This window comes from Neodiprion pinetum, chromosome 1 (genome assembly GCF_021155775.2).
Source record: "Neodiprion pinetum isolate iyNeoPine1 chromosome 1, iyNeoPine1.2, whole genome shotgun sequence".
Lineage (NCBI taxonomy): Eukaryota > Metazoa > Arthropoda > Insecta > Hymenoptera > Diprionidae > Neodiprion > Neodiprion pinetum.
This window is the reverse complement of record NC_060232.1, coordinates 40,385,835-40,399,546: the sequence shown is the minus strand read 5'-3', so window position 1 is coordinate 40,399,546 and position 13,712 is coordinate 40,385,835. Positions and strand designations below refer to the sequence as shown.

General features: G+C 39.4%; 3 protein-coding genes across 5 annotated transcripts; all 3 read right to left on the bottom strand.

Moving 5' to 3' along the window:
* Nucleotides 1-534: 534 nt before the first annotated feature.
* On the bottom strand, nucleotides 535-3,363 carry LOC124210747 (F-box/WD repeat-containing protein 9). 3 transcript variants are annotated; one of them, XM_046609039.2, is made up of 7 exons: nucleotides 3,222-3,363; nucleotides 2,883-3,042; nucleotides 2,330-2,478; nucleotides 2,014-2,243; nucleotides 1,464-1,710; nucleotides 1,112-1,387; nucleotides 535-923 (listed from the first exon to the last, which is right to left on the bottom strand). In XM_046609039.2, the coding sequence occupies exons 1-7, from the start codon at nucleotides 3,288-3,290 to the stop codon at nucleotides 846-848; spliced, it is 1,209 nt and encodes a 402-aa protein (XP_046464995.1). In that variant the 5' UTR covers nucleotides 3,291-3,363; the 3' UTR covers nucleotides 535-845. The 3 variants fall into 3 exon arrangements, with proteins under 3 accessions (XP_046464995.1, XP_046464997.1, XP_046464998.1); XM_046609041.2 differs by lacking the exon at nucleotides 3,222-3,363 and having other exon boundaries at nucleotides 2,841-3,005; XM_046609042.2 differs by lacking the exon at nucleotides 3,222-3,363 and having other exon boundaries at nucleotides 2,847-3,005.
* Nucleotides 3,364-3,691: 328 nt separating this feature from the next.
* Nucleotides 3,692-5,927, bottom strand: LOC124210745 (solute carrier family 52, riboflavin transporter, member 3-A-like). Its single transcript, XM_046609036.2, has one exon. It carries the CDS (start codon nucleotides 5,925-5,927, stop codon nucleotides 4,539-4,541), a length of 1,389 nt encoding a protein of 462 aa, XP_046464992.1. The 3' UTR covers nucleotides 3,692-4,538.
* A 2,733-nt stretch (nucleotides 5,928-8,660) lies between these two features.
* Nucleotides 8,661-13,424, bottom strand: LOC124210746 (solute carrier family 52, riboflavin transporter, member 3-A). The gene is made up of 2 exons (XM_046609037.2): nucleotides 12,893-13,424; nucleotides 8,661-10,788 (listed from the first exon to the last, which is right to left on the bottom strand). The coding sequence occupies exons 1-2, from the start codon at nucleotides 13,105-13,107 to the stop codon at nucleotides 9,696-9,698; spliced, it is 1,308 nt and encodes a 435-aa protein (XP_046464993.1). The 5' UTR covers nucleotides 13,108-13,424; the 3' UTR covers nucleotides 8,661-9,695.
* Between the last annotated feature and the right edge of the window lie 288 nt (nucleotides 13,425-13,712).

Here is a 13,712-nt window from a genome sequence, read left to right as displayed (position 1 = left end):
AAATGGGGGGAATTGAAGCTTCTCCCAGCACAGTAGATTTTTTTGAACCAATAGTGTCACTAGTGTTACTTTCGCACCGTAACGTCATTGGTTGTAGGGATGCCAAAGATCAACCAATCTTGCAATGTGATTGGGAGAAAGATTTCAATTCAAACACCGTCTTCGGTGCATACGGACTCAGTGATTCGGGCCATTAGTGTAATTTTATTTTAGGTAGAAATTTGTTTACATGTAGTTCGGCATCCATGATACTGGCAAGTAGGGAATTCAAAGGATGATCAATTTAATATGCTGATTTACTTCTTCTCCTTCCCAATTCTTAAAACATGACTCTACTTATATATGTTTATCAAGTAATTAAAACATTTCTAAACGAGAAAAAAATTTAATTCGAGACAAACCTAAATTCCATTTATTGCAAAACTTTGATCACGATTTGAAAGTTTGTGTTGAAGTACATAGATATCATGAGTTTATTTGCAAATTTGCTTTACGCTTTAAATTAATTGAGGGTAATAATAAATCATAGAGAAAGATTTTTGGTAAAAAATTTATAAATGGTGAGTATAAGTTATAACGATTTTTGTAAAATTTGTATCATGTTATATAGCAAAGCACACATTTTTATTATTAAAAACATAGAATGTCCGCTAAGTGAGACAGAATTAGTGGAATGAATTATTTATTAAGGCTGCGACTTAGGACTGTTATCAAGTATATCAATGGACACTGAATTACCACTGTTTTTAACTTATAAATTTGTTTTATCTTTCCCGAGCTTTCCAGTGCTATAATTTCCATTTGCCGGGTATTTACTATTGATATCTGATGCTGTATACGGCAAGCTATACTCTGCTTTTAGGTCTCCAGATTTGTATCCCGTCCGTACCTGATATAGCTAGTACCTCGTTCAAGTAATCCATCTGATATATAGAAAAAATATTGCATAGCATAATTACAATAAAATTGCTGGCTCAAGATTCCTTATCACTTGCTTTAATACTGTTAAACAACTCATGCAATTAACCAATTTTTCATTGAACAATTACTATATTGAAAGCATTTATCCGTTTAACTTCTAAAATGAATCTGTTAGAATTTGAATACTTACACTGGCTATTTCACCGTATGTGGAATTTAGAGAAGTAAGGAGCTTTGGAGGGTTTGTAGGACTTGATATCCGTACACTTTTATCCAAAGAAGTTGTGATCAGGCAACCTGGAGTCTGATACACTCCAGTAATGGCCTTTGTGTGTCCAGTCTCGTAGCTTTTTACCAGTTCTAAATCTTTGCTCGAATCAAGAACGTGCAATTTCCCTCCATTATCTCCTGCATAAACAGTACTCTTCTGCATTGAAATACTCATGGGAAAATTCTCGTTGGATATCTGTAACAGAATATGACTAGGAATGCGGTGAAGTGTCAGCTTTAACTGTAAAAGAAAAAAATTAGCGTTGCTCTACTTTGATAGTTTTCACTGTTTTTCTGCTCCTATGATCCCAAATAGATAGTGTTTTGTCCTCGCTAGCGGTGAGAATATAATTAGAATTCATGGCTAGTCTGACAATGGCTCGCTGATGCGGTTGGTATGTGGCTACTTGTGACCGGGATCGTGGATCGTATACCAAAACTGTTTTACAGTATGATCCACATGCGAACAAACCCAAATGTAGGGATGACGTCACACACAACAGGGGTGCAGTAACCTTCCTACGAAATTTATACACCTATATTAAACATTTAATAAAATTATAATTCTATCGAATTCATTTCATTATTTTTATAGCCAGTCAAGGAAGCTTGTGAATTTAATAGATCTCAAAGAAACTTAATTCATCCCATGATTGGATTGTAGAAGTTTGTTATGATTTGTATTTTTTTGAGCTCTGACTCCGAGCCACATTGATTAAACATATGTCGTCTTGTATACAATAAGTAAGTCAGTGTTTCTTCCTTGTTTAGTTCATCAGATCACAGAAGAGCGAATATTTCATGAAACGCATAGCCATTTACATCTCATAAATGTTCAGCGGAATAAGCCCAGTATCCGAGAGTTTCCAAGATTTGATGGTTCGATCCCAGCTACAGCTATAGATGTTATCGTCTAGGGCAGTCAAATCCCAAATCCATCCATCGTGGGCATTGTTCGTGGTCTTTGATACGGGATTCTCACATCCTTTGTTTGGCAAGACTGAATACACGAGGGACCGGTCTCTTGCTCCAGAGACACAGACATTTCCTTTCTGTGTAAAAATTTTACTCCGTACAAATAATTTTACAATAGATAATTGATTTTTACTTTGTTCATGCTCTTGTAGCTCATACTTACATTTAAGAGTATGATACTATCTATGGTTGAATAATGAATATTATGCAGTGATAATTTCTCCATTGTTTCTCCCTGCTCTTTACCCCACAGCAAATTTTGTCGCTCAATCGCACTGCAGGAAAGCTTCCAAAACAGTCCATTGTCATCATCTATAAACAATAGTTGAACAAGTTGGAAAGATTATTTCAACAGTCCAAATTGCGATATCTACATTCAAGTTCAAATTCTAGAGTGAATTATTACTGAGATTCATACATAAGGGTGACCAGTCACTACAGGTTAGCAGATTAGATAAAAAGTACCGAATAGCCCACAAATAGTAAAGCTCGAAGAAGGCAGCATTAAATTAGATGTTTCATTATTGGCAGAGTTAATTTTTTAATATTTTATACTCAAGTAAAAAATCATTATTCAGAGGCAGGATCAGGCAGAGTTCAAGTGATTCGGTACTCGAGTGTCGCTTTAGCGAGGTATGTATATTAGTAAAAGGTGAATTATTTCATTTATTTACAGTAACCATTGGCCGTGCAAGGCGCTAGCATTGTGAGCTAACCGGAAGGCAGGATAGGATAACCACAGTGTGGCCAAATCTGATTGATTCGTGCTTTCCACATGGAATCATCGTTCAGAATCAGGTTGAATTCTTTGCAAACTAGACTGAGGCTGTGAACCAATGTCGCCGCATCCAAAAAAGAGCAAATGTGGAGCAGTATCTGAAACGAAAAGTGATAAGAATTAATTAAATAACTGTATCACGCATTTCAACCAACATACTACTTACTCAATCAGTTATCATCTATTTATTCATCGCTTCTTGTAAGAAGAAGAATATAATACAAATGAAATTTCCAGAATTCACTAGTCGAACAAAGAAAGAGAAGTAAGTACACACCTCGACTGGTAAGTCAAGCAATGACAAAGACGATGTTGTGTTTTGGGGAGAGACTTCGGTATCACACATATTACAGCTTTCAAAATTCTGTCAAATCATGCAACCAAACTTTTCTATAATTTCTGATACCCGATGATTTTATATTTGGTTTGCCTTCAATCACGCGTTCAAACTATTTGCAGGCGACTTTACAATCGCAGATGGGGAACGGCAGAAAACAGAAATATTATCGTAAACTTCACTTTGACATATCACTTATCATTTTATCAATGTGTCACAGCTGCGCGAACTTGTAATGCACCGTGATGCAGTCAACAGTGTTGCTGCGGTACTACCTGCCTAGAATAACTATTGACTACCTGCTTTAATATGCCTTAAAACTGCACAGAGTGCAGCACTGTCAGGATTGGCAACGGACGTTTTCCATTTACGTCGATTTTCTGACACAACACGACACTCAATGATTCCATTGGCTTATTCCGTTGGACCCGATCAATAAGATCACCATGCTTAGTGCCGATTTGTGTCGGAAAATTGACGCAAAAAGAAAGCGCCTAATGTGGTGCGCGCACTAAATAAGTATAACTTTTACCATTCTTTAATGAATTGTTATTTAAATTCGAATAACATTGAACTATCATTTATTGCAGATGAGGTGTTGATTTTGCGAATTTTCCTTCATCTCACCCGTGATCATCAACTCTCCGTCATTAAAGTAGGTATCTGGAGATAATAATTTGTCTCATGCAATGGATTGCCAATAATATTAAAGTCACCTGAACAAATATGTTTATGAACATAGTATATTTTAATATACTTATAAATCCGAGAGTGATATTATACATACATAAATGGTGCTCTCCATGAGAAAACGTAAACGAAGAACTTGATCGTTTTGGTTTTAGTAGAATGTTATTGCAAACAATTCGTTGAAAAAATAACAATCATTTCTGAAATTGGAACTCTATTGCAAATTTGTTTTTCACTGAGTCAGATACAGAAGTTTCTAAAGTCTTTTCATTTGACGAACAGAGATAATTTTTCAGACGTTTGAAAAGATATCTTAGAGCTGACTGATTCCTCAATAATTCGATGGCAATGAGAAAATTTGCCAAAATGTCTGTCCATGATTAGATATACCGTATTACAGGTAAAAAATAGTGACTAAAAAAATTGTACACTATGATTTACCTAAGAAAATACAGGAAGCACTTATTTCACTAAAGTCTTATACCCGTGAGAACAATTATGCAGAATGTCTTTCTCTTCCAGATCATTTAGTGCTTGACAAAAATATTCCCACTCCGGATAATTAGATCACGAGGAAGGAATACAAGACTTGTATGGAGTAAGAAGGGTAGAATAGTTGGTAAGAACGAAAGAGAATATGGCACCAGCAACGGATCCCGCCTGAGTGACGACGCCGACGTAAAACAACGAGGTGGCCCCTGATTCTCGTCTGAATATCGCGGTGATGGAGAGTTTCGCGTAGGTCACGAGGCCTGTCAGGGCGATCCAGGCAAGCACGACGAGGATTGTGCCGAGGGTGGTGCCGCGCCAGGGTGGCGTCGGTGACGAGAATGCCAGCCAAGTGACATATGTGCTGGCGATAACTGCCAAGGTCGATACTTTTGTGATGCCGCGTGGACCCGGCGGAGGCATCCACAGAGCGAGAACGCACGCAATGGGATTCGATAGATGGGCCAGGGTGACCGTCAAGTGGTAAGCGACATTGCCGTAAGGGAGGCACGAATACGACTGTATCCCTGGTAGGAATCCATTTCCCGCGAAGCAGATTAAACCGATCAAGACGTAGAGGTAACTTCTGACGACACCGTTGTATGCAATTGTCGTGTCTGATTGCAGGCTGGTCGCTTCGGTGACTTCTTCGGCTATACGGGTCTCGAACTTCGGAATTCCGGAGGAGAGATTTTCGTGAGATGGACACTGATTGCAATGGGGTAACGGGGTGCGGAACACCGTCGATAACTTCGGGTCACTCTTGTCTTGAGAGACCAAGGAGCACTCGAGTATCCAGAAGGCACAGGTGGAAGCAACAAGCAAACTGAACAGGAAGAGGAAATAAATTTTGGGTGAGAAGTGGGGAACTTCGTGATTGGACGATGCGGTGTCGTTGGTTGAATTCGACTCGGGTGATTTACACTCTTCGTTGCCGCCAACGCCCTGAACGAGGGCTACCGCACTAGGAAGCAGCCCGCTGAGCCCCTCGCCGACGAAAAACGAGACAAGGTGAACCTCGTGGAAGTTCCTGAGGTAGGGAACGAAGAGGACGGAGCTTGAGCAGCCCACCAAGGCGGTAAAAAATATGAGAGCGAGAAGAGCTACGCTGTGTTCGGTCCCGTTGATGCTGGTCTTTGTTTCGTAGACAAAGGCCAGGGTGCCCATGGCTACGCTTCCAAGAATGAGAAGGCTTGATATCCAGGCTGACTCTTTGCAGAGGTTGGGGAAGAATTTCCGGGATAAGGCGTAGAGCACGGGACCAATGTTAGCGGCTTGTACGATTACGACGATGTAAGCTGGCAATGACCAGCCCTCGGGAGCCGTCAACACCAGCAAAGGCAGCTGGACGTAGATTCCGTTGACGCCAACCCACGCTGAGATCCCAAACATTACTATCAGGACGTCGATTAGGAATCGACGTCGAGTCATTCCCCGATTTCCGCTGCACCTTGCTAGACGTGGCATTTTGCGACGCAGAGGTCGTAGCTTTTCACTCTTTATGGTGTCTTTCGTGGTTCCGTGCTTTTTTTTTTCTTTTTGCCTAATTTTCTATTGTTCCTGCAATTAAAAAAGCACTGTGAAATACGGTAATACTTGGAATTTTGAAATAGATCGTGAATTATCATGCCTTGCGTATAAAATTTCATTCAATCCCTTCAAGATATAAGCGATGTAGTACAAAAGTCTTGCATAAAATTTGAACAGCATGTGCTCTGTTCTGTCTTTTCCTTAGTTAATAAAACTAACTGACCGACTCACATAACTTTACGATAGGGTGAAGGTAGCAGCGTTAGTGCAATGTTGCATATTGAAAAAAAATCGTTAGTTAGCACCTTTACGACTGCTTGAAATCTACTAAGCCATGGTAAACGAAACGTACTTATATTTAATAAAAAAAAACTCGTTGAACGTCATTCTCAATTAAGATTTATTCCCTGATTTTTGTGTAACTTTAGCACTTTCTTTTTTTTGTCGAAAGGGTAACAACAACGAAAATACGAAAGACATGACTTGTCAGGCATTGTAGTACACAGAAGAAATTGTAATGTATGATTACTAACAGAGTTTACATTACCTTTCTATTTTGCAGTCATTGATAATATTTGCATATTAATCATCTTTGTCGAAATGATATCGTTGCTCGTATAAAAGTGCAACCTGACAAAATGAAATTTAATTAATAACTCCGGATGTAGACTTATTAAATTTCCACAGATCGACGAGAAGTGAGTTCTTTCTTCCAGTAACTAGTTTTACCATCTGGAAAAAGAAACACAAAAAAAAAAAAAATATATAGTTCTGAGAAGATTTTCAATCCGATTTTCAATTATAGTTATTCGGCTATGAAAATCGCAAGTTTCGCATGTTTTAAAAATACAGCTTTATCCACAAGTAAATAATACCAAAATGTCACTTTGAATTTGTGACGTTTTACTTTGAACTTGAGTTTGAAATGAAGATTTACCATAATATGAAAATGGTTTAACATAGTTTCACTCACTGGTGCGACAATTTTCCACCTTGTAACTTCACGTTCTGTGTTCAACTGCAATACACACTTTTTTCTGGGAGTTTTCTCGTTTGTGGCGACAGTTGGGCCGCAAAATTAGCTTACTTATTGAATGCAACTACAGAGTAACCGTCTAGTTCCCGGTTTTCCACTTATCTGTGAAACAATAAGATTCCGGCACCGGCGGGAAGGCAACATTTACGATCGTGACGCAGCTTACCAAAACCGTTTGTAGAAACAACGAGAGATAGTTGAAGTAGTACTGATAATAGTAGCAAATTGAGGCAAATATGTGCAGTCTAGAATATAAATTTTCATGTCTTTACCGACTGATATAAATTATAATTTTTTTTGTGCACTTCTCCTATTCAGCAAGAAACTTGTCAAGTTTTGCAGATGAATGAATGGCAGCCTACGAAGAGCCGAATCCTCACAGTTTTTAGAACCTTGATCGATCCGTTAGATTTATACAATAAAACCAGTTAAAATAATGTTGCGCTTAACTCCAAGATTAAATTCAATCTATTCTGCTTTTAAGGCAATAGCTACTGCAACTAGCAATCAGCGTCAAGACCTCAGAATCGCCTGTGAGAAATTCAGATTTTATAAATTAACTTTGTCCCTGCACCTTGCCGAATTGTAACAACCTAGAAAGCAAGTAGACAAGGCTAATATTTGCAAATCTTTATGAAACAGTAAAGTAAATGAGATGTGTATACTTAGATAAATGTTATCTGAAGAAGTGGTACAACAATGGAAGTGTAAAGAATAGTAGAGAATGTAGGACAAATACTAGGCTCACAGGTGTACACTGTAAAGTGTCTTTTGAAATTGATATTAAATGAAGAACTGAGATGGAATAGCGAGATATATACCAATTATTGATGGTTGTTGTAACAGTCCCGTTGTCTTTGATGAAGGCTTTTTTTTTTTTTAATCGACAGACCGTTTGACCACATCCTGTTTATTTGTATTGTGTAACGGTGCTATTGTTACATCACTTCTATTCTACTATTATATTTTTTTTTCAATATTAACAACCGAAAATTAGAGACGATAGGTATAACACTTTTTGAAAAGGTTACTCGAGTTCAAGTATAAAAAAAACATACCGTAGAGACGTTTGTTTACATATTCTTAGACAAAGTGTATGCGTGTGGATATCGCATTACGTAATCTGGTATTATATTCTTCTGCATAATTTCACCTTAAAGATGATACTGGAAGTTTAATATTTCGGTAAATAAACATATTTTAAACTTTAAACAGTCTTTTTCCGAATTGAAATACAACGAGAACAGGTGAAAAAAAAAAATAAAAACTACTTACGTTTATCGCGACAAATGTCGAAGTTTGTTGTAGTCAAGTAATTCTGAATGACACGTTGTCACAATGTCGTTGATAGGTATGTAGAACACATTTTGTACAATAAGCGTGATATGCCTATCAGCCCCGTTCGTGCAGTGGTACGAGTTGAGAAACAAAGGCACTTGTACTGTATCACACAATCCTAATGCAACAAAACTACAGAATATTGCCAGCAAATTATTTGGTGTTATGAAGAACCACATTCAACTATATTATTGTGCGTAAGAATGTCGTCCGCATAGGAGAAAAAAGGAACGATGCCGACATTGAAAAAAGTTAGTGCAGCTGGTGTATGGAATCGAATAAAAACAGCCGTAATATTAACAATAACAAATGTCTTTATTGCTGAAACTGGTCAACAAAAAATAATGTATTATCCAGAGGTTTCCTTCGTGAAAATAATTTTATTATCTATCTATAATACGACTAAGGACGCTTTAAGTACTATGAACATCCTTATGGTCTTTAATGATAAAATTTTTTAAATACGAAAAAAATTTTCCAGGTAAAACCGAATTGTCGAGTGAAAAATAACCGATGAATGTTACGTTTTACGATCTCATCTCATCCACATACATGTGTTAAACTATGAAAATTTATTCCATAACGAAAATTAAAATTTTTAAAACCATTGCCAAAAGTACATAACTCGCACATTTTTTAATACGCCTATCCGACTTGATTACGTAATTTGTCTCTCTCGGCATGAATAATAATTTCCCAACATTACCCCTGCCGATTTCGCTAATAATGAAATATACATATGCACATCATTTTTGTCCCCAGCTAAATTGGCAATTATGAAAATCCTAATATATATCCTAAATATTTTACCCTGTGCACGCGCACTATAAATTCGTGCACACCGCAGACCGACATATCTCAAACTGCGCACTAGTATAGGCTACAAATTATAAATAAACTTCATCTACGTATTGTCTACATGAAATTATGAACATAACATACGTCCGCGTACGTGTCGAGAAAAAATCAAGTACATGCATTCGTGTGCGCATACCATGATGTGCATGCACTTTGTCGTGAACAGCGAAGACGCAGCGGCGTGGTGTGTTCTTGGAAATTGATTTATCTAATACTCCATCTCCAGATGGACGAAAAAATGGTCCGAGACATTTGGTATTTCAATTATCTAACAGAGATACTTTTGGCATCAGTGTTTGCTCTATTGCTTATCCCTAATTACAATAAAGTAAATATTGATAACAAACGTGTCCCCGGGTAGCATTACGAATAAAAAATACTGACGACTGAAGGTTTTTACTTGTTCCACGGTGTAAAATCTTGCATTATGAGAGTCTTTTCCCAGGTCCATCCTGAATGAGTGAGAATCATGTCTAACTGCTGGGAACGCCTGCAAAGTCATCACAAGGATTGTACTTCACAAATATGTCGGCGAATTTGACTAAACAGTACATGAGCACAGCCCCGCTTAACGAGCCAATCTGCGTCGCCACCCCCGTGTAGAATAATCCCCTGCCAGGATCTGGTCGGAACAGTGTAGTAATGGCGAGTTTAACGAAACCGATAAGTCCACTGACGATTATCCAGGCAACGACGACGACGAATTCGCCAATCCACATGTGCTGCATAGGTGGTGCAGGCGACTTGACTGCCAAGTAAGACACGAAACCTGCCAGGGCGAGGATACCCGCCGTCAAAAGGCTCAGGACGTCGACTCGGGGATTCTTGACGACGAAGCCGATGCACATGGCTAGAGGACTGGCTATCGCCCCCAAAGTGACGGCCAAATGATAAGCCACGTTGCCGTATGGCAGGCAGGCGTAGGGCTGTACACCTGAGAGCACAGCGTTTCCCAGGGCGCATATGACGGCCATCATGGCCAAGAGGTAGATGTAAGTTCGCCTCGGCATTTTCCATCCCGAATTAATCTTGAAGGTCGGGGCGGCGTCGGGGTCGGTTGGAAGGGCTTCGGTACTTCCGGGTGGCTTGACGCGTTCGCCGCGGCTGATGGGAAGGGTATTTAGGGCAATGAAAGCGGAGAAGCTTAGGAACAGGATGACGCTGAGAAGGGTGAAGAACACTGAGGTCGAAAACCTAGGGTCTGGAACGTACTCCGTGTAGCTGGGGTTATCGGCGGTTGAATTCGCCGTTTCGACACACTGTGCATTACCACCGACCCCTTGTATCAAGGCTATGATACTGGGTAAAAATCCGCTCAGCCCTTCGCCCACGAGGTAAGAGACCAGGTATATCTCTCTGTAGTTACGCATGTAGGGCATGAAGAGAACCGAGCTGGTGCAGCCGACCAACGCCGCAACGAACATCAGACTCAGCAGAGCCGTGGAACTCTCTTTACCGAATATGTGAGACGTGTTCTCGTGAACAAAGATCAAGCAAATCATTCCAATCGTACCGCCGCCCAAGAGAATGTATATTAACAGATGATCATGTGCCCGGCTCATGTACCTGTGGAATGGTAAAGAACAAGGTATAATCTACAAGCGTAATGGACTTATGCCTAGAAACATTGTCTCATTCGCGAGTGAAGGCCGGTAAAAGTACGCAATATACGACTGTGAGGTAATCGAAATAATTGCTGACGACCAACCATAAATCATGTACCTACATAATATGTTGCAAGCCTCAATCTTTCCGATCAAGAACAGAAAATTTGTACTTTCGACAATTCGATCCGTCTATTCACAGTGGGACTTACCAGTGCCAAATTTGGTCATTTGTTCTTAATAATGAATTATATTGAAAAATATTGGAAATAAAAAAGAGTACACCACCGTTAGGTGAAACCTTGGTGCTAGGGTAGAATGCAAACGTTTTCTGTTTCATTAGTTTTCGTTCATCATCAATATACATCGAATGCAAAAGTATCATCACGACACGTACTAGAGGCTTCTTATTGATTGTGAGCAAACAATTGTGCAATATCAATAGTAACGCAACCAAGCGCCAAGCGTACGAGATTCATACGTATTTATAAGGAACTAATTACCATCAATATTGTGTACAGAGAACAAACAATTTGCGAAAGTGCGTGAAAGATTTTTACGCTAATAAAAGTTTCGTCACATGGTTGGTAGGAAAAAATAACGGCCACTTCTTACGATATGGCTTATCAATGCGAAGGTTCAATGATTACTGAATTGATTGATCGGTGTGAAAACTAAGAGAGAGAGAAAAGCTCAAATATGCATTACTCGGCAATCACTGTTGAGGTGGAGGAAATGAATCAAATTACAAGACAAAGCTTTGGGGCTGTCGGGAAGACTTGAAGGTGTACAAAAGTGCAATATGCATCGTTTATACTATATCCTGACATCCATTACGACTAATACCTAAATTTGATGAGGTGATTAGTTTCGCACTACGTTTATTCGTCCGTTAAAAAAATCGAGGTTCCGAAATTTTTGGTCAATTGGAAATACCAGTATAGTAATGAGAATTAATCAATCAATTAACAATAAGTGGCACGCTGATGTCGAACATCCGATGACTTAGCTAATAAATGACTGCCAGATTGGACAGATTTAATATTCTACACGATCGAGAAGCTTTATTGTTAGTATACTCAAACGAAAACAATTATTCCAACGTGAGTAACGGCTCTGCTGTACGTACATTATATAACACGTATATACTGTGATTTGAGAGGACCGCGGGATCAAGTATCGTAGCGGTTGGTACGCGCGCAACGTAGATTACACATATTGTACATGTTACAGTTAAGTCTGATTCCCCGGCCTAACGATCGCTCGTTATCATTTTGCTGATCGTAAACTAGCGATATAAATATTTCGCAGCACGGTTGATCTAAGAGTGTCTACACATTTGCGATAGGGCTTCCGGTTTCCGCGTACGCTTGCATTTAGAAATGATATTAACAAGGAAAACATGACGCATGACGAAATGAATCGCAATTTCTAAACGAGTTCAATTTTTGAATTCAACCTGGCACAATTTGATCAATTCAATAGCTTATTTAATTTGTTTCAACTGTAAAAAATCTCACCAATTCAGATTAGCTAAATAAAATAATTAACGCAAACGTTATTAGATTTTTCGTTCGAATTGTGCGCATGGGCATAACCAGTTCCGGATGACAACTAGATTTCAAAACGAATATAACGCACGAAGACGGAAAAAAAAATAATGTAGATTTTACATCTCCTGTGGTGAATATATGGACACAGAACTTTATTGGAGTTAAATCTACCGTAATTTACATAGATTTGACTCCAAAAAAATTGCTGCCCATGTATTCACCACATCGGATATAAAATCTAGATTCACTTTTTTCCCCTGCAGTGTAGATTACATTCCCTCGCCGAAAAGATTACTTCGATATCTGTTAGGATTTATTGATCTCTATTGAGATCAGTGGGTTTTATCCCACTTCCCTGCTGACGTAACCGTTTGAATGTCAACAGAATCGTAAATGAGAAAAATTTCTCTGTTTTACCGAGTCATTGCAAGATCCAGGAGCACTAAGATAGCAGAGCTGTCACCTGTTATAACTTGAGCGGTTGTAGATGGGTGGCGAACTGTGTAAACTTACTTGATATAAAAGCTGTAAAGTATCGGACCGATGTTTGCCAGCTGGACGACCAGCGTCATGTAAACGGGAAGGTGCCATTCCTCTGGGGCGTTTTCGACGAGCAGGGGTAGTTGGACGAAAATTCCGTTGACCCCGATCCATGCTCCAATGCCAAAGGTTAGGGCGAGAGCATCTACCAAGAGACGTCTGTTGCTGAAGCGTTGAGCGAGCGTCATACGTATCGAGGTTAAGATATTCAACTAATGGTAATTCTATCAATTAAATAGCGTTAGTAACGTCGTGGCTGAAACACGTGACGATGGTGGGATAAAAATGAGGTTAAGGCAGCGGCTGCGGTTAGCTAACGAGATCCGACGGACAAGATGTGCCTCGACTTTGACCGGCAGCCGATCGATTTTTAACACTCGCCGATTTTCACCGAGATTAACGGTCTGTCTCATCGCCGTGCAATACTCAGCGAATATTTCGCGTGAACTCGTCCCCACTTTTCATACCTCGGCACACAGGCCGTGACTACATAACGATAACTGATGCAATAACCCAGTCTGCAAATCCTGTCGAGTAGCCACTGGTAGCCAACTGCGATTGCGCGCTGAGCTTTTGCGAGAATAGAAATCTGCTTGACCGACATCTGATACGCACTTACCATCGTGAAAGCAATGCGTGATGCGGTGCATAAGGCGCGTTCGTTCCATTTTCCTTATTCAACCTCCGAAGTGATAGCGCGCATCAAATTTGCAAGTTTTAATATCGTACACGAACCGCTTGATTCTCAAAAGCTTTTCACAACAACAGTTGATGGCTTATCTCGTGTTTTGAA